We start from the raw sequence: 25,334 nt of genomic DNA, 5'->3' as shown, positions 1-25,334 counted from the left end.
TTAAGTTTTCAGTATATGTTTTGTTAAGATTTAAATTTTCTTCAGAGAAGTCCTACAGAGATCTTGTTAAATTTATTCCTAGATGTTTTACGCTTTTTTGTTATTATTGTAAAGGTATAAAATACATTTCTAATTGCTTATTCTGGTTCACCAATAAGAATGCTATTGGTTTGAGTATACTTATTTTATATCCAGTCATATTGCTAAAATGTTATTGTTCTATTTTTTCACTTGATTCTCCTAAGTTTAAGGTATCATCTGTAAATAATGAAAATATCACTGTCATCAAATACTTAAATTCTTATTCCTTCTGTCTTGTCTTATTTCAATGGCTAGAAGTTCCAGAACAGTATATATTATTATTGGTCCTCATCTTAACCCTGATATCTTTGTAGGATACCGGACTTTAAAAGGAATATACCAGGGGGATCCCTGGGTAGCTCAGTGGTTTAGCGCCTGCCTTCCGCCCAGGGTGTGATCCTGGAGACCAGGGATCAAGTCCCACATTGGGCTCCCTGCATGGGGCCTGCTTCTCCCTCTGCCTGTGTCTCTGCCTCTCTCTCTCTCTCTCTCTCTCTCTCTGTGTCTCTCATGAATAAATGAATAAAATCTTTTAAAAAAATAAAAAATAAAAAAAAGGAATATACCAGACAGTCCCTGACTTAGGATGATTTGACTTCAAGACAGTGTAAAAGCCATATGCATTCAGTAGAAATCATACTTGAAATTTGCATTTTGGAGCACCTGGGTGGCTCAGTGGTTGAGCGCCCACCTTTGGCTCAGTCATGATCCCAGAGTCCTGGGATCGAGTTTCACATTGGGCTCCCCACAGGGAGCCTGCTTCTCCACCCCCACCCCCCGCCTGTGTCTCTGCTTCTCTCCGTGTGTGTCTCATGAATAAATAAAATTAAAAAAAAAAAAGAAATCTGCATTTTGACCTCTTTCTGGGCTAACAAGATGCAGTACGATACTCTCTCATGATGCTGGGCAGTGGCAGCAAGCTATAGCTCCCATTCAGTCACACAATCATAAGGGTAAACAACCAATATACTTACAAATTTTCTGTGCCCATACAACCAGTCTGTTTTTCATTTTCAGTACAGTATTCAATCAACCACATGAACACTTTATTATAAAATGGGCTTTGCATTCAATGATTTTGCCCAACTATAGGCTAACGTAAGCAGTCTGCGCATGGTTGAGGTAGGCGAGGCTAAGCTATGATGTTCAGTAGGTTAAGTGTATTAAATGTATTTTTGACATGATATTTCCAACCCACAATGGGTTTATTGGGACATAACTCCATCATAAGTCAAGAAAGAGCTGTGTATCACTTAGGATATTTACAAGTGCAAATAAAAGAATACACAACTACAGTGGTTTAAACAATGAGGAAATTGTTAGCTAACATAATAAGAAATCTGGAGTCAGGACAGTTCTGGGGTTGATTAATTCAGCTACTCAACAACAATGTAGGGATCTAAATCGGTTTTTCTGTGATTCTCCAGGTTTTCCCTTCATGATTGTCAGATGTCTGCAGCAAATCTAAACACCATGGTCTTCTACACAATACCCAAGTTCAGAAGAGGGTACATCTCATTTTTAAAAACTCACTTGTAACAGTGAGGAAACCCTTCCCACAAAGTCCCCTGACTCCTTCATCAGCCTTGTTGTGTCACATGATTGCCTAAACTCATCAACAAAAGGAATGGAATCCAATCCTTAATCTAATCCACATCCTCCATGCTGAGGTCAAGGAGTGGGTGACAGGGAGGGGTGGGGGAGGTCCCCTTCCTCTGAGAAGGTGGGAGGGGTAAACATCAACACAAATTCAGAGCACTGACATCAAGAAAAGAGATGGGAATGGCTGATAGGTAGTTAACTAGCAGTATCACCACACAGAGTCTCTGGTGTTTGAAAAGTAAGGATGAAGTGAGCTACTCACACTCTCTATCGGGTCAAGAAAGAACCTCCTCATTCCTAGTTAAATAAGAATAGTTGGAATGGGGTGCCTGGCTGGCTCAGTCAGGGTCATGAATTCAAGCCCCACATTGGGTGCAGAGCTCACTTAAAAACATAAATAAAGGGGATCCCTGGGTAGCGCAGCGGTTTGGCACCTGCCTTTGGCCCAGGGCGCGATCCTGGAGACCCGGGATCGAATCCCACGTCGGGCTCCCGGGGCATGGAGCCTGCTTCTCCCTCTGCCTGTGTCTCTGCCTCTTTCTCTCTCTCTCTGTGACTATCATAAATAAATTTAAAAAAAAAAAACAAAAATAAAAAAGGGCACCTGGGTGGCTCATTCAGTTAAGTGTCGACTCTAGATTTCGGCTCAGGTCATGATCTCAGGATCATGAGCTTGAGCACCACATCAGGCTCCACATTGAGTGTGGAGCCTACTTAAGATTCTCTCTCTTTCTCCGGGGGGGGGGGGCGGGGGAGATTCTCCCTCTTGCTCTCTTTCTGCCCATCCCACCCCCCCCCAAAAAAAATAAATATATATTTTTTAAAAAGAATACTTGGCTTTGGTGGGGGTAGGGAGGATGTTAAATCAAGAATCACAGCTAAATTTTCCCAATGCCTTTTGACATCTGTTGAAATGATTCCAGAGTTAACATTCTTTGGCCAACTAATGTGTTGTATTGTAATAATAGATTTCCCAAGAGGGAAACAAAAGTGCTTAAAAGGCATTTTCTGTGTTTTCAGTTCCATACTGATTTGTAATATTTAGGCTTCCTCATACAAAGCAGGATACGCACACTGCTGCTTAATAAACAACACTTAATAAACACTTCCCCCCACCAGATCCCATGTCAGAAAGATTGAAGAGAGAAAGACCAGAGTCACGGGGTGGCAGGTGGTAGAGAAATACATAACAACCCAGGTATGGAGTAATTCAGCTTGTTCTGGGGTAAGGACGGCAGAAGAGATGCAAAGGCTATTTCCAAGAACCAACTCACACTTGATCCACATCAGTATTTGGCACCAATGGCACTCCCACCACAGAGCCAGTGAAAATCGCTTTAAGGTGTATGGGCCCCCTGAAACATCCCGATCCCCATCTTGGTCCACTTCACCTCCCTCTCCCCTATACAGCTAGCCATCCACCCAGGAGTCTACCAAACATATCTATTTTTATGTTTGCCTCTACCACTACTCTTGGAGCTCCTTGAAGGCACAACCTATACCTTGTAAGCCTACATATGCCCGATCGCTTGCACTACTCCAGATCCACAGTGGGCTCACCAGTTATTTAAAAAAGCGATGCTGGTGTTCATGTTAAAAATTAAGTCATGCATTTGCAATACAGCAAGCACTCTCCTTAATATTTTACATTAAAGATGTCTTTTTCTAATTCCTGCAATATCCCCACTAGTCTTACTATTATCTCCATTTTACAGGTGTGAGAAGAAAAAAAAAAAAAAACCTAAAAGAATTGACATCACTTGCCCCAAGTCGCCAAGTCTTTAAGCTGTAGTGCCCGGACTCAAATCCAGAATCCAACCCCTGATGCAACCTCTAAGCCATTTTGCTTCCTGGAACTCTGAGAACAAATGAGATCAAGCCACAAGCTCACGAGTGTAAATTATGTCACGATCACCTCCCATAGAGGTTACTCCCCATGGAACTGCCAAAAATGCTCCGGCTGACTTCACTGCCAAGGTGTCTTCTGGAGAATCCTAACCAGGCGCCAGAGGCCATCATCATGCATTTACACTCCCAGGTCTTAGAAGGGCTGAGAGCAGGTCAAAGATTTGAACATTTCAGCACAAATCCGCATCGGAACAGGCAGCGTGTCCACCTCACCATCCTTTCCATGTCTTCACCCAGAAGACAGGCATTTCCCCCCAAGAATCACCTCCTTGGCCAGCTCATTGAGTGAGAATCTCAACATACCTCAAAAAGAACAAAATCAAGTGCGACTGTATCAGTGCCCGATACCCTCTCCTTTTATTACTGCCCCAAAGCCTAAAAAAGCTTGGAATCTATTAATTCTGTTTATAGCAGGGATTTCTATTCAGTATTACCTGAAAAAGAAAGAGTTGGTTTAATTCACTTGATTTCAAAGAGTCTATCCCATGAAGCTAGAGTCCGCTGCAGTCATACCAGCTAATTACCGTAAAGTGCAACAGTCTGCATTTTTAAGAAAAAAAAAGTATCCAAGTGTAACAGGCTCTATACCCAGTAGAGAACACAGAAACAGGATGACCACCTTTGTCACTGGACAAAGTGACACTCCACATTTTCAGATCTGATGAAAAAAGCTCCCTCTCCACCTTGCTCGTTTTCCAGAATGCCAGTTAACTGCCATGGGCCTGCCCCGCCTCCAGCTCTAAGACAGGAACCACAAGAGCCAGTGAGCACTCTATAAAGCTAATCAATATTTAGAAGCTAAAAATAAAGCAAAGAAAGAGACAAGTGTCTGCCCAGGTAGCAGAAAAGGGCCTTTTCCTTGCCCCCCGAGAACTGAGTCCTGGGCTAATGCTTGCAACTGTTTCTGAGATGCGCTGGGATTGACAGCTGGACGAGATACGCAGGCACCTTCGTAGCTGAAGAACAGCTGAGTCCCTCCTTCTGTCCCAGGCCAGCCCGGCACCACGCAGCTCTCTCACAGCAGTCAGGGAGGCGAGGGGGGGATCTGCGGCCAAGGTCACCCCCATCACCCCCAACTTCCCTTAGGTAACTGGAATCTGGATCTCATCTGCTGCCACAGGTAGAAGCGACCCTTGAACTTCATCTGATGCCTCTGGATAAGGGAGAGAGGATCTTTCTTTACATACACCTCACAAGGGTAAACTTAGAAGGTTCCAGATGACTTCATTGGACAGACAGGAGTGGCTACAATGTGCCATAAATGACAGGTGCTGAGGAAATCCAGGGGATTGATGGGGAGCTCCTTGAGAGTTGGCCATCCTCACCGTGATGTACCGTTTCGACCTTTACCCTGCCTTCCTGCTAAGCCCTGGCCAAGCTGCCCCACAGGCAGCGCCTTTTAGAGCCCCCAGAACAAGAGTGGGAATACACTGCTGTATGTTGGCAGGGATGTGCTGACAATAAAAATCCACTCGGGTCTCAATTTACTGAGCCTGGGTTTATAAAGAGGTTTACGGTCTGCTCTGTTAATGAGCCACTTTAACATCGGAGGGGGGATAGAAAAGCGACAATTAAAGGCCATTTCCCCCATCTCAGTGCCCTTTTCTGCTTCTTGCCGTTAAATCTCGTAGGACCCTGGAAGATTTCTAGGGATACCAACATGAAGTCCCACAGTTGCCTGGGATGTGGTTTTTTCAATTTCTCAGGAGTCACTACACTCTCTTGAGGTCTGGTTTCCCGATGTCACGATCCCTCCACTTAAGGCCTGAAAACACACCAAATTTATAGCCAGGGTCCCACCCATTCAGTGCCCAGTGGGGCTGCAGGACCCAAACGACCCCAGGAATGTACCCCACTCTGAATTACACGTTAGACATTCTATGAAACACAGATGGAAACCAGACACTATTCTTGTCCTTAAGGAGTTTATAATTTAAAGACACTAGTGACTCTATGGGTAAATAATTCTAAAACAAGACCGACCTGCAGGCGATACTAAGTATGAACAAAAGAAATGGGAAGAACAAAGTAGAGATTAATGTTAACAAGACAGAAGGGTATCCCACCAACAGGGGTTTTTGTAGATTGATCAGGGTCACAAAGGAAGAGTAGGTGAATTCAACAAGACCTGTCCAACAGCCCCTCAGGGTGGGATGAGCATTCTAACCTGGGCAGGATAAGGACCTAAAGGTTCAGGGCCAACCCCAGCCTTGTGCAGGCCACAGAAAGCCAATTTCTGTTCAGATCTGTGGATTCCCAAGTCCCTCCAAAATCAGGGACACTCTGCCCTGGAGAGCAGACACAACAGTTCCACCCCTTGAAGGTATTACCGCTACATACTGAGAAAACAAGAAGCAGCAGCAGCACGAGGCTCACGTTTCATACTTCTCAAAATCGGACCAGCCTGGGTTCAAAGCCAGGCCCCAACGTTCCCAACAAGTCACTTAAGCTAAGCCTCAGTTTGCACATCGGTACAGTTAGAATAACAGTACGTATCACGGGGCGCCTGGGAGGCCCAGTCGGGTAAGCCTCTGCCTTCGGCCCAGGTTGTGGTCCCAGGGGCCTGGGGATCAAGCTCTGCATCGGGCTCCTGCTCAGTAGGGAGTCTGCTTCTCCCTCTCCCTCTGCCCCTGCTCCTCCCTCCACTCATTCTTTGTCTCCCTCTCAAATAAATACAATCTTTAAGAGAAAAAAAAATAGTACATATCACAAAATTTGACTACACGGTAAGTAAGTAGCCCAGCGCTTCACACGTGGCAAGCGGCCGCCGAGGCTATTAGCTATTAATATTGGCATTGTTATGATTAAATAAATTCTATTCCAGCGCAGCGTCAGGTGCATCTGGTGTTGGTGTGGCCTGAGACTCGCCATCCTGACCGCATCACGTCCTGGGAACTGTAAAGCTGGGGACCAAATCTCTGCCCTAACCCAGGCCGGCATGAGCCAGCCGCCTATGCCACCCGCCTTCCAGGCCCTCACTCAGCACCTGGCACAATCAGACCCCAGGAGCTAAACATGCATTCAGTCTCCACTGGTTTCAGGAACATTTACCCTTGTCCCCCAGCTGCTCTGGGGGAAGGATCATACTCTCCCTGCCTCCCCACTCTCCCTGGGGCACACAGGACAAACTGCTCCTTACGCTTTTCCAGCACGTAATTCAACAGGTCTATCATTTGTCTGTCTCTGTTTTTATAATATCCAAGCCCATGTGAGCCTGGGCGGGGGGGTGACCTCAGTGATAACTGGCTCTGAGCCCCCACCCAATTCTGCTACTTCTGGGACGTTCCCAAGCCCCCCCCCCCATTTCCCAAAGGGTGCTCTCGTGGCCATAGCAGCTCTTGCAAAATCCAGCAACATGCTCCTCCATGAGGAATGACCCTTTCCATAATCCCCAAAGCTCGGCTCTTCTGCTCCCACCAAGGGGGAAGATTCCTTTTATCAAGTGATCATAGCCACTCTCAGCATCTCGTCTTCCCCGAATCTCTAGGCAGACACCAAATGTCATCAAATTGATGAAAAGTAGCAGAAGACGCGTCTGATTCCTCTGGGTGGAAATCTGAAAGATGAATAGGTGCTCATGACGGAGTTGGTGGAGCCAAGGTGGGGCCTGGGCACGCACTTCTGCACCTTGCTATGGGACTGCAGCTTAGGATCACCAGGGTGAGCCCCCAAGGCCCCAGCAGAGCTCCCCACTCCCAGAAGGTGTCTCAGAGACAAGCAGGAGGCCTCAGCCGGCTAGTGGACGTCAGCAGCGGCAGGCTGCTATTGCTTCTTAAAATGCAGAACACACATCCTAATTATGTGTGGGTCAGAGTCGCAGATCTGTGGCCGGATAACTGAACTAGAATTTGCAAACTAAATCCCCTCCAGGTGAATCGTGTGCAGGCCCATGACCTAAGTCAGAGCAGTGAACTTCAACTCTGTAGTGTCCTTACTCTGTGAGAAATACGTTCGAGAATGTAACCCAATATACGGTATATGCAAAAATATAGGCACCGTAATAGTTTTCTACTCTAATTAATTTTTTTAAAGCTAATTGCAACCCATTAAACTCACTCCACAACTCGTTACACTTTGAAAGACTCTGGATTAGTGCGCATAGAGAGGGAGTAGGGTGGTGATTGCTGACAACGCAGAAGAGCAAGGAATGGTTAGGCCATCAAAGGCATTGCTAAATTAAGGAGTTTGGCCTTATGCTGCAAATCATGAGAAGTCATTCATTTCATTAATAAATAGACGAGCAGATCAACAAAACACGGGTCCTGCCCTGTTGGAAACTACAGTCTCCTCTGGGGAAATGGTGGGGGAGGAGACAAATAAATTACCTGCTAACAAGAGGGACTGGAGAAGACATCAAGGCAGGGGGAACAGCACTTGGAACAGCAGATGGGGTGGTGGTGAGTAACAGCCAGAAACACTGAGAGAACTGCAAGTGGCTCAGTAAGGAAAGGTTTCAGACTGGAGTAGCTATTCTAGTCCTTTCTCTGGGAGGGGAGAGAGCTACTGCCTACCTTATTTTTAAAAAATTTTTTTTTAAATTTATTTATGATAGTCACAGAGAGAGAGAGAGAGAGAGAGAGAGAGAGGCAGAGACACAGGCAGAGGGAGAAGCAGGCTCCACGTACCCAGAGCCCGACGTGGGATTTGATCCCAGGTCTCCAGGATTGCGCCCTGGGCCAAAGGCAGGCGCTAAACCGCTGCGCCACCCAGGGATCCCCATACTGCCTACCTTATTTTGAAGGAAATTATTAGGATTACATTCATTAAATAGCTCTCGTAAAATATGAGACATCCTTCAGAATAAGAGGTGACATGAAGGTAAGTACAAGGCAATAGACAGGAGCAGAGTTCCCATCCCTCGAGGTCTTGAAGAGATGGTCTCCTTAGGAATACCGGAGCGGCCTGACTGGGGGACCTGCCTTCATGGGGTATGGACTTGATAAAACTGTGAAGCAATGTCTCAGGCCCATCCTACCTTAACAGTTGTATTGAGGGTGTAATTTAAATACCATCAAATCTCTTGTGTCACCACCATCCAATTGTAGGACATATCCCATCACCTCAAAAAGACCCCACATGCCTACATGCAGTCCCTCTCTGTTTTCATCACCAGCCCCAGCCAACCACTAACCCATTTTCTGTCTCTACAGATTTGCCTTTTTGGACATTTCACATAAAAGCATCACACCAATATGTGAACTTTTGTGCCTGGCTTCTTTCACTTAGCGTAAGGTCCCCACTGTAGCAGGTATCAGTCATTCTTTTGTGCTGCCGGAAAGTAAGCCATTGTGCCCCTCCACATTCTGTTTACCTCTTCCTCGGCTGACAGACACTTGAGTCGTCTCCACTTGGGGCTATTATTATGAACATTCAGGTTACAAGTTTTTGCCTGGACATATGCCTGCACGTCTCTTGGGGTGAGATTCAGAAGTGAAATCACTGAGTCATAAGGTAAACTTATATTTGACTTTTTCAGAAACAGGCAAACTGCTTTTTAACGCAGTTTAACCGTTTTATAATCCTACCAGCAAAGTATGAGAGTGCCAGTGTACCCACATTCTCAGGGAAATCTTAAACCCAGATTTACACTGACGGTGGCACGAAGCATAGTTTGAATACGGCTGTAACTAGCCGTTCTTGCAACTGTGGAGTTCACGTGGCCTTGCCATTTATTCACATTCCAACTTTCCTTGAGAGTTAGAAAAGAAACCATCAGAGGTGTTCACCTGAACCATGCCTGAAATCGCTCGGATGGAAGTGCAGTAGCAAACAAACGGCCACAGAAAATTTGACCACACTATCTGTCGAAGGGGACTTATCAAGGAACCACGCATGACAAACGAGAATGCGCCTCGCACACTAAAACAAGAGTCCCGTAGAGACAAAATCCTAATTGTGAATCCTGCAAACAAGCAGCAACTTACAGAAAGCAGGAAGCCAGAAAGAAGGTCAGGGACCTATTTCTTTAAATCTGATGCAACTTGCATCGCAGCAGGTGATGAGCTACCAAGCAGAGACCCTGCTTCCAGAAAAGAAAAAGAAAACGGACCTGGCCCCAAGGGGACAGAGAATAGTCACAGTAATGACCCTGCTGCTTTGTAAACCCCAGATACCACTTACAAGCAGACTCCCAAATTAAAGGAAGGGGGGGAGCACCCAGAAAACCTGCAAGAGCTTTGGTTCGGAGACCAGGGGAACACCAAACTCTCCAACACCCGCCATTTACATTTTCCAATCTGGAAAACAAACCCTCCGTCTGGGGCTGGGACCAACACGTCTCTAACATCTTACATCAAGTGTCATACGTGGTTCACTGAATATGTATGAATGTGTACAATCCCCTCTCCTCACAGAGAGGCTCCTTCCTTGGGAGGGACCCTTTTTGCTCCTGGGGAGGGATGGAGGCCTACAAGGGAGGTCCCGTGCCAATTACCCGCGAGCACTCTTTCTGGTGCCACCAGTTAAGTGGAGATGTAGGTACCCAGCTGGTCAGGTTCCAAGAGATTTCCCCTGCTAATTTCCAATCACTCAAGGAAAACAAAGGAGTAACTGAGATGGGGTTACCATGATTTTAAAGACACAGGGTTCCTTCTCTTCTTCTCTCCCCCACCCCACCCCCCGCCACAATGTGTAAACTTCTGTATTTCACACTTTTACATCTGTGCTGCTCCAAAAATAAAAGCTGTTTATATTCAAGAAATCATGACTACAATGCCAGTGCGAGTTACATCTTTAAAACACTCACAGAGAGCACATGCATATTGTCCTGACCAAGGTGTGTTAGGTGTGCAACGTTCTTTCCCAGAGTGGCATCTGGGTATTGGGCGCCAGGGGAGCACTGTCGTGCTCTTGTTTATTCGTATGAAAAGAAAACCTGAGTTCTCTCTAGAGCTACCAGTTGAAAAAAAAAAAAAAAGAAAGAAAGAAAACGGAAGGGTGGCCTTTTAGGAAGAGCAACCACTTGGCTTTGACTTTATCAACTATAGTTGAGTAGGACGTGTCCAGCAGAACCACCCGAACTCAGTTTCTGGCCCCTAAACGAGTTCGACTGGAAAACCACAGCAACTCCCCAACTCAGAGGACCCATTCCCCCATGCAGATGGCTGCAAAGAAGCCATGTCAAAGTCATACTTTCCTGGGCCTAGGATACCTACCACGCTACAGGAAACAAAAGTGTCCCAAACCTGGTCCCAGAAAGAGCTTTTTGAATGACGTAGAGAGAGAATCACAGGAATGTAACCCCATCTAGAGAGCAGTTAACACTCCTGATTAAACTGCTCAGCTCAGGTCAAGAATACTTTAATGGCATGAAGACCTCTTCTGAGAAAGCTGGACCTGTCCCCTCAATTGCAATATGACAAAAAACCGATTCATTATTAACCAGGTATTTTGGGCATCCTGTCCAATGATGATTATCTCACACCTCTTTTCCCTTTAAAATAGGCCTTCTAAGTGGGAGGCGGAAGGGGGGTCTTTGTATTCAATTTTTTAAAAGCATCTGCCCAGCAGCAAGTATGAAATAAAATTTTGATGCATATTCATTATCAAGTTGTATACCAAGTTACCTTAACAACCCCAAATAGAAAAACCACCCAATATAAGCAGTGGGTTTCTCTAAGAACTACAGATTAGAATAACAACAGGGGACGTGTTTGTAGCTAGGTAAGAGATGTTTATGAATTGTTGCTACAAGGGAAGTCTGATCCTTTAACCTGCCGCCTAGATTCCAAGAGTCCATTTCATTTTTCAAGTTTCACAAAATAAACAACTCAAAGATTTCAGGCTTCAGACAAAAGTAAGAGCTGAAAGAGCTGTGAATACGGATTCCTTTTTCAGCGTCTAGGCAAATACCAGCATCTTCTGTGACTTCAAACTGAATCCCTACATGTCCATAGGGAAAAACAGGAAATTAGCACCAAAAAGATGCATCTTCCTGGTCATGGGGGTGGGGCTTTCTGCCCCCTGAATAAACTTGCTAATTAAAAAAAAAAAGGCAACACAGAAAAACAATCCAGGATTATCAGTTGAAAGTTGTAGACTAAAGAAAAAATAAAAATAAAAAAAATAAAAATAAAAAAAAGTTGTAGACTATTGCACTTCAAGTATCCCCCATCTTACAAACAATTCAAATGCATGTGTTACTGTGAAATTTTAAATTCCATATTCCTGAAAGTATGCGCCTTCCACAATTTGAAGCCAAACGCCTTATGAAAAAGTTGCAGCTACCTTATATAAATAAATCACTATTTTCTACTCTGCAACATTTTCAGGCATAGCCAAATTTCTGTGGATATGCTGTGTTTTCCTAAAACAACCTGTATTTAGTAAATCATTCTTACAATTATTTCTCTAACATATGCTTCTCCCCATTCATTAGGCACCAAGATCCAGGAGGACAGTGTTCACATGTATCTTCTTCTTCACCAAATGCTCCAACATCTAGCACAACGCTAGGCATGTGGTAGATGCTCAATTAATATTTGTTGGATGAATGAATGAATGAACCAGCATGAAAGAACAAGAGGAGGGGGAAAGGCTGTATTTTAAAAACTTAAGCCAGTGATTCCAAAACTCTGAAGTACATCAAAATTACCTGAAGGGCTTTTTTTTTTTTTTTTAAGATTTTATTTATTTATTCATGAGAGACACAAAGAGAGAGAGAGGCAGAGACACAGATGGAGGGAGAAGCGGGCTCCATGCAGGGAGCCCGATGTGGGACTCGATCCAGGGACCCCAGGATCACGCCCTGGGCCAAAGGCAGACGCTCAACTGCTGAGCCACCCAGATGTCTCACCTGGAGGGTTTCTTAATGCACAGGTTACCGGGCCCCATCCCCAGTTTCTGATTCAGTAGGTCAGAGAACCAGAACCTAGGAGATGAGTGTGAAGCTACTGATCCCAGGATCTCACTCTGAGAAAGAACCACTGTCGAGGCAGTTAACCTGTCAACCAGCTCTTAGAAAAATCGCAACACACAGGATAACATTTACTAAAAATCTACCAACTGCAGACTCCTCTAATACCTACTGAGACAGCCACGCCAAGTCCTCGCTCCAAACTCTTGCCAACACAGGACATACGTGCAAGGGGACGATACCCAGACACATGTCCAAAACAGCAAGAAGTCATTAGTACAGTCGAACTAAACATGTTTCATTTCTCCAGTGCATTTCTTTATGATGTATCCTACTGTGCGGTTTAATCTATTTTTCTCAGATGGAAATTACTAAACTGCAATGCATAGCTGTTCTTTCTTGCACAGCCCCAAGTCATTTCACTTACTAATGGGACTTTTGTTTGAGGCCAGGGCATGAAATGCAGTAAGGAAGCCCATTTTAAAGCTTATTGATGTTGTTTATATTTCAGTGTCTATAAGGACCAGAGCAATGATTCAACATTCAGTCCTCCATGATCAGAAAGCAAGCAGAGGTACACATTTCATCTAAGCCTGTCACTGCATTTAACAAAAGGATACACAAAAACAATCCAACAGGATCCCAAGCTCTAACTCTGATCATTGCATAGGTTTTTAAAGACCGGCTAGCATTAATTTTCAAACATATACATCTCTCAGGACCCTGTTCTGAATGTAAGTGCATTTTTACCCAGATTATAATCAGAGAGGGTATTTGATTAGATAATGTCTGCAACTTTGAAGATAGTAAAATTCCCTATAAATGCTAAATATTGTTATTATTATTATTATTTAAATGCAGTTTGTAGTTACTGCTTACAACCTGTTCCACCCACCACACTGCTATAATTTGATTACAAGCAGCTAAAAAAAATAAATAAATAACCTAGAAGTACTAGAAGTAGAAATCATGAAACTACGTCCCTGTGAAGCTCTGGGTTTCTACCCTAGGCATAAATGATTTATAGGCATTTTAAATGGAAGGTTAGGGTATACAATCTAGTAAATCAAGGCAGCTGGCCTCCACAAAACTGACAACCCCAAAGTTGTGTCCATTTTAATAGTTTCTTACTTATAAACCTGGTGGGAAACCAAGTGTGGTGCAAAACACAAGGTTGCCAGATGCTTCTTCCATTTTCTCTACTATAATCTTAAAATATCTATAACCTTCTGAAAAAAAGGTACAACTCAAAATTTTTGACTCTAATAGTCATGTGACAGATAAAGGTTTGAGAATGGCCCCTGCTATCACTTATCTTCTGGCTCATCTTGCTAGCTTCTGCAGTAATCGCAAATTCTTAAAAAACAGGCACCTTTGAGCCTGGTTCCCCATGTCTTCCCAACACACCTGTCGTGTGATTTTCCAAACAGAATGACAGATTAAATGTAAACATGCCTACACCCAACGTACAAGGAAACCACTGCCAATCCCAAAATGGTGCACATTTTATGCCTTTACATTTTTAAGGCAAGAAGAAGAACAATTAACATATTCTAAGGGGACCTTGGTTATTTAAGAAACAAAATCACAAGGAAATAACACTCAAACACTAGAAGCTCATCAAAGAGAGCTTGTGCCCAAAAGAAAGGCTTCTGGGAAATTTGTGAACTTTAAGGAGATAATGCATCAGATAATTCTGACGTCTTGACAAGGTCCACAGGGCAAGTAATGGCCATGTGAGTCACTACTGGCAGTGGCTTTGGGGCAGGTCAGCTGTAAGTTCAGCCATTTCGTAGCTCTATGATTTTTTGTAAATTAATTGACTTTTCTAAGCCTCGTGGGTTCGCCTAGAAATGATATACAGCCACGTCACAGGAAATCTGGAGATAATCTGACAACATCAAGAGCCTTACAGGTCATTTACACACTTTCATCAAAAACTGCACTTCTAAGAAATTATTCCAAGGACACAACGATGTATACAAAGATTTACATACATTTACGGACGCACTGTGTACAAGACTTGAAAAGCTGGAAATAACCAAAAGCTTCATCAATAGGACTTGGTTAAATATATTATGATTCATCCCTGCAATAAAATGCTAGGCAGCCATTAAAAACATATGATTAGAAATTTGAACACTCACTGAATACTTGAAGAAATTTTAAATTACATACTAATTTCTAAGCATGATAATAGTATTGCAGTTATGTATTTTTAAGAGTGCTTATCTTTTAGAGATGCATACTGGAATGTTTACAAATGAAATGATATGATGCTTGAGAATAATACGGGGGAGGAAGAGGATGGAGGATGGAGGTAAAACATGACTGGGCATGAATGGATCATTGTTAAGTTGGGGGCTCATTCTACTATTCTATTTTACATACCAGTTTTATTTAGATTAAATTCACACTCCATAAAATTCATCCTTTTGAAGTGAACAAGTGATTTTTAGAGCTGAGTAACCATCACCATTGTCTAATTTTAAGACATTAGCATTTTCCACTGCCCCTCAAGTTCTAGAAACCACTAATCCACTTTTCTTCTCTATAGATTTGCCTATTTGGGGCATTTCACATAAATGGAATCCTGTACCATGTGGCCTTCTGTGAGTAGCTTCTTTAATCTAGCATAATGTTCATCCATATCACAGTGTGTATCAGCACTTTCTTTTATTGATGAATAATATTCCACAGTACAAATATACTACATTTCATTTATTCACTTATCAGTTGGTGGACATTTGGTCTGTTTCCACCCTCTGGCTAGGAATGAATGACAATGCTACGAACATTTGTGTATAAGTTTTTGTTTGGCTATATGTTTTCAATTCTCTGGGGTATATACCTAGGAGCGGAATTGCTGGGTCACATGGTAACTCTATTGTTTAATTCTGAGGAACCACCAACCTGTTTTACAAAGTGGCTGTGCCAGGAAGCCTGGGTGGCTCAGCGGTTGAGCGTCTGCCTTTGGCTCAAGGCCTGATCCCGGTCCTGGGGGATCAAGTCCCGCATCGTGCTCCCTGCTTGGAGCCTGCTTCTCCCTCTGCCTGGGTCTCTGCCTCTCTCTCTGTCTCTCATGAATAAATAAATAAATAATATGTATATATATTTTTTAAAGTGGCTATACCACTTTACATTCCCACTAGCTACATATAGCATTCTAATATCCCTACCATTTTTACATATGTTTAAAATTCCCCATGACAAAGAATACTTTAAATTATGTTACAGAAAAACATTAACAGCATATAAAAAGGGTGATTATTAATTATTAAGTTTAAAAAACAGGTTGGGGATCCCTGGGTGGCGCAGAGGTTTGGCGCCTGCCTTTGGCCCAGGGCGCGATCCTGGAGACCTGGGATCGAATCCCACATCGGGCTCCCGGTGCATGGAGCCTGTTTCTCCCTCTGCCTATGTCTCTGCCTCTTTCTCTCTCTGTGTGACTATCTTAAATAAATGAAAAATTAAAAAAAATAAAAAATAAAAAAAATAAAAAACAGGTTGCTTCTCCCTCTGCCTGTGTCTCTGCCTCTGTGTGTGTGTGTGTCTCTCATGGGTAAATAAATACTTAAAAAAAAAAAAAAAAAAACAGGTTGCAGGGCACCCGATTGACTCAGTCAGAAGAGTATGGGACTTTTGAACTTGAAGTCATGAGTTTGAGCCCCACATTGGTGCAGAGTTTAAATAAACAAACAAACAAACAAATGCACCACACAACTGAAAACACATTTTTTAAAAAACAGGTCACAGATAATATATACAATACGATCTTAACTTTTAAAGCTATCTAGTTAGTGGGGCACCTGAGTGGTGTAGTCTGTTGGGTATCCAAGTCTTGGTTTTCACTTAGGTTGTGATCTAAGGATTATGGGAATTATGGGATCAAGCACCACCTTGACTCCACATTCAACACAGAGTCTGTTTGAAGCTCTCTCTCCCTCTCCCTCTACCCTTCCCCATACCCCTGTGCACGTACAATCTCTTTCTCTCTCAAATAAATAAATAAATCTTTGTGGAGGGGAGGCTATCTCGTTAGCTACAAATAAAAAAAAAAAAAAACCCACTAGGCCATATATCAAAAGGAGTCCTGAAGCCCCAAAGCTCATCCTGGTGGCAAGTCTTAACAAAATCAAATACATGCACTGGCTTCAGGAAGTTTACTGTCTAGTAGCGGGTATAATCCTTGTAGAAAGTTCTGAGTGTGAGGTCAGTTCTGAAAGGGTGTACAAGTGGGACGGATAACTACTCCCTAAGAGAAATCAGGGGCCATTTTGTGGGAAAAAAGTGGCCTTTGAAGGTTTAGCATTAGGCTAGTAGGTACAGAAAAGAAGTATGAGGCTGGTGACCCCCGAGGGAGCATCCACGGGGAGAAGGAAGTCGTGCTCTGTGGCAGGAGTGCGGGATCGGTCGTCAGAACTGCAGCGTGGGGTGGGAGGCCCAGCTGAATTACAGCTGGCCTTGCTACTACGCCGAAGAGTGGAATCCTTGGTCTGTAGCCGGTGAGGAGTCAGGGAAGGCTGGGAATAAGAAACCCCGAGGCTGGAAATGTGCTCTTTGAAGAGCAGTGTGGCTGCAGGGACGAGCACAGGGAGACCCAGCAGGAGAAGGCTGGTGGGAGAGGCATGGGAGGCAGGTCTCGGCCCGGGTGCCGCCCAAGGGACAGTTCCTGCAGTGGTTGTGGGGAGGAATGGGGCAGAAAGCCTCATGCAATAGAGTAAGGAAGGACATTCGAGACTGGGGTGAAATAAAATGTGTTTGGAGAATTTCAAGGCACCCCTAGAGACAACTGGAGAACAGCCTGGGCATGTAAAAAGCAGACAGCGAATCATCTTCCTCTAGAGGGAAATAAGCTTCCAACCAGAATGAAAGAAATTACAAGCGGAATTCATCCAACATTTTCTATTTAAGTCCTCCCTCTCTCTCCTCTAGGAACCTTATATTTATATGAGCAGAATAACATTTCATTCAAAAAATATCACCCAGATTTTCTTGGAATTCTCAGCACACTGCTGGTTCAGGCCCTGTTCTCAGACAGCTACTTCCCCCACAGATATGGAAGAACCAGTTTGACATTAAAGCATTTTTCAGACACAAGTGATCCCAAATTCTCTCAGAAACACATTCTCAGAGGAGCCCAGGTGGCTCAGCGGTTTAGCACCTGCCTTCGGCCCGGGGTGTGATCCTGGAGACCCAGGATCGAGTCCCACATCAGGCTCCCTGCATGGAGCCTGCTTCTCCCTCTGCCTGTGTCTCTGCCTCTCTCTCTCTCTCTGTGTATCTCTCATGAATAAATAAATAAAATCTTTAAAAATAAATAAATAAATAAATAAATAAATAAGAAACACATTCTCAGGGACCGGTGGCGCTCCGCGGGGTATGACAGCCATGATCCGGTCACAGCAGCTCAGAGCCGGGTGGACTTTAGAACCAGAGCCGTGAAGGAAGGAGCAGCAGGAACAAGAAGGGTCCACAGACTAAGACCAGGGCAGGAACCCAGCCGTGCAGAGAGAAGACTCAAAATTCCAAGATTTCAAAGGGCCTTGCAGGTAAGGGGCGGGCAGTGATATCCTCATGAGGGAAAAATGATGGGGATTCTTTCTTCAACAAAATATTTCATGACCTCCTAAGTCGACAATTATGCAAACAGCAAACCATGACTTACATTCGCTCTTGTGCTAAGATTACTCCAGTTAACAATGCACACTGGAAAATGATTATGCATTTTTCTCTGATGTTCTGATAACTACCACTACATACTATTTCGTTCTGAGGCAGCGCTATAGCAAAGAAAGCACCTGCTTAATATCTCTGAAAAAACAACCAATGTATCTAATTTTAAAAACTGCCCTGCTGTTATCATGTTAAGATAAGGTCATCTTATCAATCCTTGCAACTTTACTAAACCCTCGTTTAAGAGCAAATATAATGTGCTTTGGGGGTAAGGAATTAATAAGTCCTCAAGATTTCTTTAACCCCCACCCCCTCCCGCCACCGAGATCTCTGACCAGAAGGTTTTAAATACTGGACTCGTATCATTTCAGATGCCCACTCCCCTCCAGAATACACAAACTTTGAAAAGACACAGGCATGATAAATGTGGTTTTATTTTAAAAATGTTTCATCCATTAAAAAGAGGGGGAAATTTTAAAAAAATGAAGAGAGAGAGAAGAAAAAAAGAAGAAAGTTCTAATGAATAATGCTGATACCTGATACTGGTATAGAAATACTCCAGGGGCGCCTCACTGGCTCAGTCACTAGAGCAGGCAACTCTTGATCTCCAGGTTGTGAGTTTGAGCCCCATGTTGGGGGTAGGGATTACTGAAAAATAAATTCTTTAAAAAAAAAAAAAAAAAAAAAAGCAATGAATGCTGATACCGGGGCAAAGGTCAACCCAGGCCAGCAGAGACACATATGAGGTCATGTTGCCACATAAAAAGGAAAAGGCACTATTAAAAAGACGCAAGGCCTTCTGTTATCCTTTTCTCAGGGTCATTTTCAATTAGGTGAAATCATTGGGGTCAAATGGTAGAATCAAGATTCCCATAAAATTCTGGGTAATCATGGAATCGTGTATCTGTGTAGAGCTTTACGGTTTTCACAGTATTGCCATAAACACTGTATCTGGCTGTTGAAGCCAGCCTATGAGGAAGGCAAGCAGTTGAGATCATTCCCATTTTTCAATGAATTATAGTTCCATGACTTACCCAGAGTCACAGAACTACTAAGACATGGGCACAGAACCCAGTGCTCAGCCCACTCCACTCACTTACTCACCAATTTGTGCATTTATCCGTTTATGCAACTAACTGCAATTACAGCCTCAAAGATGAGCAAGACCTAACCTCCGGCCTCACGGAGCCCGTAGTTTATGAAGTAGGCAGAAAATAATCCCCACACCATTTATAACACAAGGATGAAAAGTGCAGCAGGAAAGATGTGTGCAAGTCTTCCGGATGAGGTCAGTTCTTAAATCTAGGTCCTGGGAGACAAAGAAATAGCTGGGCCTAGGAGGCAGTGAGGGGCAGGGGGAAAGACAAGCAGAGGTCATCTGATTCTGCTCAAATAGAAAAGTGAGTGCGAGTCCTGGCAGAAACTTCGAGTATGAAGTCAGCAGCGGCCAATCTTGGCCTTGGACGCCTTCCTCTATGGGCCAAACTAAGGACAGCCAAGGTGCTCAGACTCAGATGTATGCTAATCTCCAAAAAGCTTTCTGGGCTGATCTCACCTCATATGTAATAAAGCGTACCGGTGGCAAGTTTCATTTCTTTTAATACTGTGATGTCTTGAAGGGAGAATGACTCAAGCCTTTAGTTTGAATGAGTAGATTGTTTTCTGTAGCCCATGTATGTAAACACACATTTCATACACCCACATGGATAGTTTATAACCGTGACACGATATATGAGGATCCACACAGATTATGCAAAAGCTACATAGAACTCCATAAACCTCACATGCAGAGACATCCGAATAATGTGTAGATCCAGACTGACCTGATGGGACAAACTGAGACGGAGATGGGTCCCGGAGACAGGGTACTATGCAGGACAACCATCTGTCCTAGATGATTCAGTCATTTGCCGACAGAGGAAGAACTAAGGCGGGTTGAGCAACATGAATGCCTTGAATGCTCCAGGGCTCTATGTATTACGAGCTTACCTGCATGGAGCAGTTTCTCTATTCTCAAAAAATAAAATTCCATGACTCTGGTGAAATAATTCCTCGCTGCCATTTTTTTTTTTTTTTCTGTGCTTAGGCAGAAAATGTATTATTGATTTCTGATCCAGCCACAGACAATGCGACTTAGAGAAAAGAGCCCTGAATGAGAAGTCAGGACACCCAGATTCCTCCCCCAAACCACCCTTTCCGCTTCCCTCACCCCCATTCCAGGGGAGACGGGGCTGTGTGACCTTGGACGAGGACTACACCTCTCTGGGCTTCAGCTTGGTATTAAATGGAAGGAGTGGCTAAGTGTTGTCCAATTCTCTTTCAGCTCTAAATCTATAAAATCATCCCCTTCCCCCCACACTTGGTTTATCTCCAGAGCTTTAAAAATCAGGACTAATAAAAAAAAAAAATGGATTCAGATCATCTCTCTTCTAACCAAAGAAGATCCGGTTTTATCTTACTTTTTAAAACCATCCAAATCTTGCATAATTGAAGTGATCAGTGCTGTCACTGGTTGCTCTGGTTTAAATTATGCATTGTTGCTATTTGGGGAAAATTTAGACTGGGTCCAGTCTGGGATCACTGGCTGAGAACAATAAGCCCCCAAAGTGAGAAGGATAAAGGCCTCTCCAGACAGGATCTGCTTTTAATGCATTGAGCTCAGGGTTTACAAAAAGAGCATTGATTGTGTACATTAAAGAGCCACCGAGACAGCAAGGGACTGGTTAAGGCTGCAGCAAATTCTCCAAGATGCCACTGACCTTGGCTGCATTTCAGGGGTCAGGCATTCCCCACGAGGCTCTCAGCAGGCGGGCTTTCCTGAGAGGTTAGGAACTAATGAGACCTCTCATCTGGATAAACCCACCTCTCCTAATTTGGAAAGACAGAGAGACATTATCTGCTCTCGGATTTGTGGAGATCACCAACGGGGCCCTTGGACTCAACGGCCCGCCTGCACACCTCACCCCCTACAGGACTGGTCATACTCTCCGGCACCGGGGATGCAATCGTCTCCACATCTGCATTTAAGTCTTCCAGCCAGCCAGCAGTTCCTATCTCTAGAGCTGGCCTTCGCCCTCCCTCTTTACACACCTCCAGCAGGCAGAAATACAGAGGCAAAGCACTAAGCCCAGGCGACAAAGAGCAATTTCAGTGAATCCTGCAAGATCTCTTTTCAAAATACAGATCTCTGGAGCACAGGCCTCCCGTGTGTGATTCACACTCAGGCAGGCCCGGTGAGCCCTCGTGGTTGCTCACCAGCCTGCAGGCTCTGGGCTCCGGATCTCAGAAAACCTTCCCCGTGAAACAGCCCACGGGGGACACCTCTGACCGAGGCCAACTTAAAAATCGCCTCGGATTGCTTTCTATTAGAGGAGCGATGAGGACATTCTGCTCAGGAGAAAACCACAAGCCTTGCCCATTGTTCAGACTCCTTCCCCCTACCCCCCACCCCACCTCCTGCGGGGCTTCGCCACTTTCCCCTACCCTGGAGTCTGGGCCATCCATCCACCTGATTAACCCGCTGGCAGCAACTCCCAGCACAGAAAGTAGGGCAAATGAACACACACAGCCTGTAAGGCAGGAAACCACAGACTGAGCCAAAGCACCCACCCTGTTACCAGCCCCCACCCCCAGCTGCCCAGGGAGCTGCGCTTCTGAATGTGGCATTTCTGCACCAGGCAAATAGACAGCTCACTGTAATATCACATGAATGAGCTTTTGCTGCCCAACTATCCAAAAAAAAAAAGAGGCCATTTCAAATGGCATCTATGTTCCTTCTCAACCCCTGGACTGCCTCGCAGAAACCTCACCTCTGGGAAGGATGAAGCAGAAGAGGAGGGGAAGTCCCACAAGAGGAGGCTGTGCAAGGGAGGGAGGCTGTAATGAGCTGCAAGAAAAAGTAGCACTTGGACGGTTCAAGGCAGCTCTTCAAGATACCCGTGAGGGAAGGGGCAGTGGCAGGAGGTGGGGGGGGGGTGAAGATTCAGGTCTGTAACCCCGAGATTTAGCATCAGTGTAACAATGTAAGCCTCAGGAGGGCGTGTGAACTTCCCGGCTGCACCGCTGCTGCGCGGCTGCGTGGACAGCACCGGCCAGGCGGGCCCCGAGCCTCCGCGCCGCCGGGATGTATGTGCAGTCGCCTTCCCCCCTTTAATTCCTAGTCTTCGTTCAGGGGGAGGAAGAAGCCATCCGTACCCTGGGGTGCGATCCATCTCAGACCCCCCCCCCCCCACTGGCTGCAGCATCAGACCCTCCCTGACCCCTCTTCGGGAGGCAGCATCTCATTAAAATGGCAAGAGGGCTCGGCCCCCTTCCCCGAAGGAGCGTGTTGGGATCCGGGGGTGGGGGTGGGGGTGGGGCGTCGTCGAGGCTACACTGGGGTTCCCGGGATCCGGAGCGCAAAACAACAGCAAAATGGATTCTATGGCAAGTGATGTCTCGGTCCATACAATGAAAAAAAAAAAAAAAAAAAAAAAAAAAAAAGGGCGTCTGGGGCGAAACGCGGAGCCAGCGCGGGGCCGGGGGAGGAGGATGCTCTCCCCACAAAGGGCCGCCGCGGGCACACGCGCACACGCGCACTCGCGCACACTCCCGGGAGTTCCGGCCTGACCGGGGGAGAGCCGGGAGCACATCCCTTCACCTGCCTCAAGTTGGCCCACAGAACTGAAATGTCAGGGCCACAAAGTCAAAAAAAAAAAAAAAAAAACAAGCAGGGCTAAGTTACACCGTAAATAGGGGCGCGCCAGGCGGGCACCGGAGGGCGCGGAGCGCAGTCGGGGCGCGGGGGGCGGCCTGGGGGGCGGCGGCCACCGACGGGTCACCCTGCAGGGAGCTGCGCAAAGTGAGCGGCCGGTGCATTTCCCCACGTTTTGCAAAAAAAAAAAAAAAAAAAAAAAAAAAGGGGAGGGGGACGGTGGGGCGTCGCGCCTTGCACGAGCTGGCCGTCCGGGCGCGTGTGCACACACACACACACACACACACACACGCGCGCGCGCGCGCACGAGCATCCCACGTCCAAGGCTCAGGCGCCGGGGTACGGTCAATGCCCCGCATCCCGGGGGGCCCCGCCGCCGCCGCGGGGGTCACGGAGCCGAGGCTCGCCCGGGGCGGGAACGGGAAGCCGCGGCCCCCCCCCCCCCCCGCCGCGGCGCATCCGCCTTGCCCAGCGGTGCCGGGGCCCCGGCCCGCGCGCCGACCCTAGCCCCCGGCGAGACCCCCGAGAAGCCGGTTCCGCTCACCCTCAGCGCCGAGAGATCGATCTCATCCAGGCTGCGAGCCGGGGAGTCGCTCGCCATGTCGACTTCTTCGCGGGAGCAGCGGCCCTGCGCCCCCCCGAGGCTCCCCCCTTGCAGACTCCACCTGGTCTACCGGCCTCGCGTCCTCATGCGGCTGCCGCGCCAGAGGCCCCGGCCCAGCCCCCGCGCCCGCCCCGGCCCGGCCCGGCCCGGCCCGGCCCCGCGACGCCCGATCCCGCTGCTGCGCCCGCGGGCGGCCGCGGTCCCGGAGCCCGAGCTGCGCGGCTCCCCAAGCCCCGAGCCGCGGTGCGTGTGGGCTGCGCGCCCCGCTCGCTAAGGGCGCAGGGGCTGCGTGGGTGTATTTAAATGGGACATGCTTCCCCGCCTGTGCGTGGATGGCGGCTGCCTCGGCGGTTATAATGAGACACATCAACTCCTCCACTCCGCCGGGGGGCGGGGGCGGAGGAGCGCCCCGAGCTGTCCATCAGCGCTTCCTGGGAGGAGTGAGGCGGGGGAGGGGCGGCGGGGCGGGGGCGGGGCCTGCGCCGGGGAGGGGCCGCGCTTCCTGACCCGCGCCCTCTGCACCAGCCCGCGGGGCGGGGCGCGCGCTCTCCGCCCGGGCTGCTCCCGCGGGGCCTGGAAAGCGGCTCCCGACCCCCCGGGGCCATCGTGGGGGCCAAGGGCCTCCATCCGTGCGCGTCCGAGTCGTGCGCTGCAGCACAATGGCCCTCCTCGCTGCGGGGGCGGGGGCGGGGGCGGGGGGTCTCGGCCGGGTGCGATGCTCCAGCGCTTGGCACACCCCGGGGAGGGCGGTGGGGTGCGGGTGGGGGGAAGAGCGACGGCCGCCCTCCCCCCATTAGTTATTTGTGAGGCTGGAGTAGCACGGGCTGGTGCAACCGGTGCATATAAGGACTTGTGTGCAGGGAAGGGGATCCGCCTCCAGGCGCGGAACGAAGGGGGGCGAAGCGCACGGGCACCCTGCGCTCCAGCGCTGCGCCGCGGCGGGGGGGGCGCCCAGCGACCCCGGGAGCCCGGCAGGGGGCATCCGGGACCGGCCACCCGCGGGTCGGGGGCTGGGAAGGTTACCCCGGAGCGGGAGAAACGGAGACCGGAGTTCCCTGTTGGCATCGCCACACCCAGGACCTGCCCGTACCGCAGTTCCCCACGGAAACGACCGAAGCGAAACGAGCAGCTTTTTTTTTTTTTTTTTTTTTTTTGCTTTTTTTTTTCTCTCCCTTCCCCCGGGTGCCGCAGCTTCAGGTACCCCTCCAAGGGCGACAGCGGGTGGGGCGGCGCACCTCGGCCCCCCGGGCAGCCTTTCCGCCGCTGAGCTCCTGGGGCGGGCGGAGAAAGTTTGGCGGGTGGCTGGGAGGCGTGTGTGCAAATGCACGGCCCGAGGGCGAGCTCACCCCCGCCCCCCGCCCCGCCCCCCGCTGGCTCCTGCAAAGGCTGAGCGTGGACAGTGGTAAACATGACCTTCCCCAACCAAAAGCATGAGGTCACTTCCCCCGGGCCCCCCGCGGAGGAAGGAAGGGACGCCGGAGCCCAGCTGAGCCCCCCAGTGCAGCCGGAGCCCTGCAAGCGCTCCCTGCACCCCTGCTGCAGCCGAGGAGGGGCCTCCCGCCCGCGCGCAGGCCGGGCCTCGGGGTCCCGTGTGCCAAGTCGGCCCCGAAGGAGGCTCTCGAATGAATGGACGGAAGGCAGCGCCGCGGGGCCCGCGGGACTGCACACCCTGGGAGCCTGCGCAGCAGCGTCCGCCCGGCGCCCCGGGTCCCGCTGTTGTCCAACCACGGGGCTTCTTAGGTGCCCCGGCCCGGACACTGGCCACCTGCTCCCTCGGCCAGGCCACCGTTGCAACGCGCTGAACTCAGAACGCTCGACGTGACCTTCCAAGATCATCCAGCTTTGAGGCTGGATGCAAGCAAGTGAGGTGCAGTAAGCCACCAAGGGGTGTAGGAATGATGTTAGGAAAAAGCCCT

At 47.5% G+C, this 25,334-nt stretch overlaps 1 protein-coding gene across 7 annotated transcripts in view; it reads right to left on the bottom strand.

Moving 5' to 3' along the window:
• Positions 1 to 23,791, bottom strand: part of TNIK (TRAF2 and NCK interacting kinase) — a 370,683-nt gene extending 346,892 nt beyond the window's left edge. For 5 of the 7 annotated variants that reach the window (XM_041731636.1, XM_041731635.1, XM_041731638.1 and 2 more), the window contains exon 1: positions 23,359 to 23,790. In XM_041731636.1, the coding sequence (XP_041587570.1) occupies positions 23,359 to 23,415 (57 nt within the window). In that variant the 5' untranslated portion in view covers positions 23,416 to 23,790. Of the gene's footprint in view, positions 1 to 23,358 lie in introns of all 7 variants that reach the window. The other 2 variants (XM_041731634.1, XM_041731641.1) reach the window with 2 other exon arrangements.
• Between the last annotated feature and the right edge of the window lie 1,543 nt (positions 23,792 to 25,334).

This window comes from Vulpes lagopus, chromosome 17 (assembly GCF_018345385.1).
Source record: "Vulpes lagopus strain Blue_001 chromosome 17, ASM1834538v1, whole genome shotgun sequence".
Lineage (NCBI taxonomy): Eukaryota > Metazoa > Chordata > Mammalia > Carnivora > Canidae > Vulpes > Vulpes lagopus.
The sequence above is the reverse complement of the archived record's forward strand: the minus strand, read 5'-3'. Positions and strand labels throughout refer to the sequence as shown.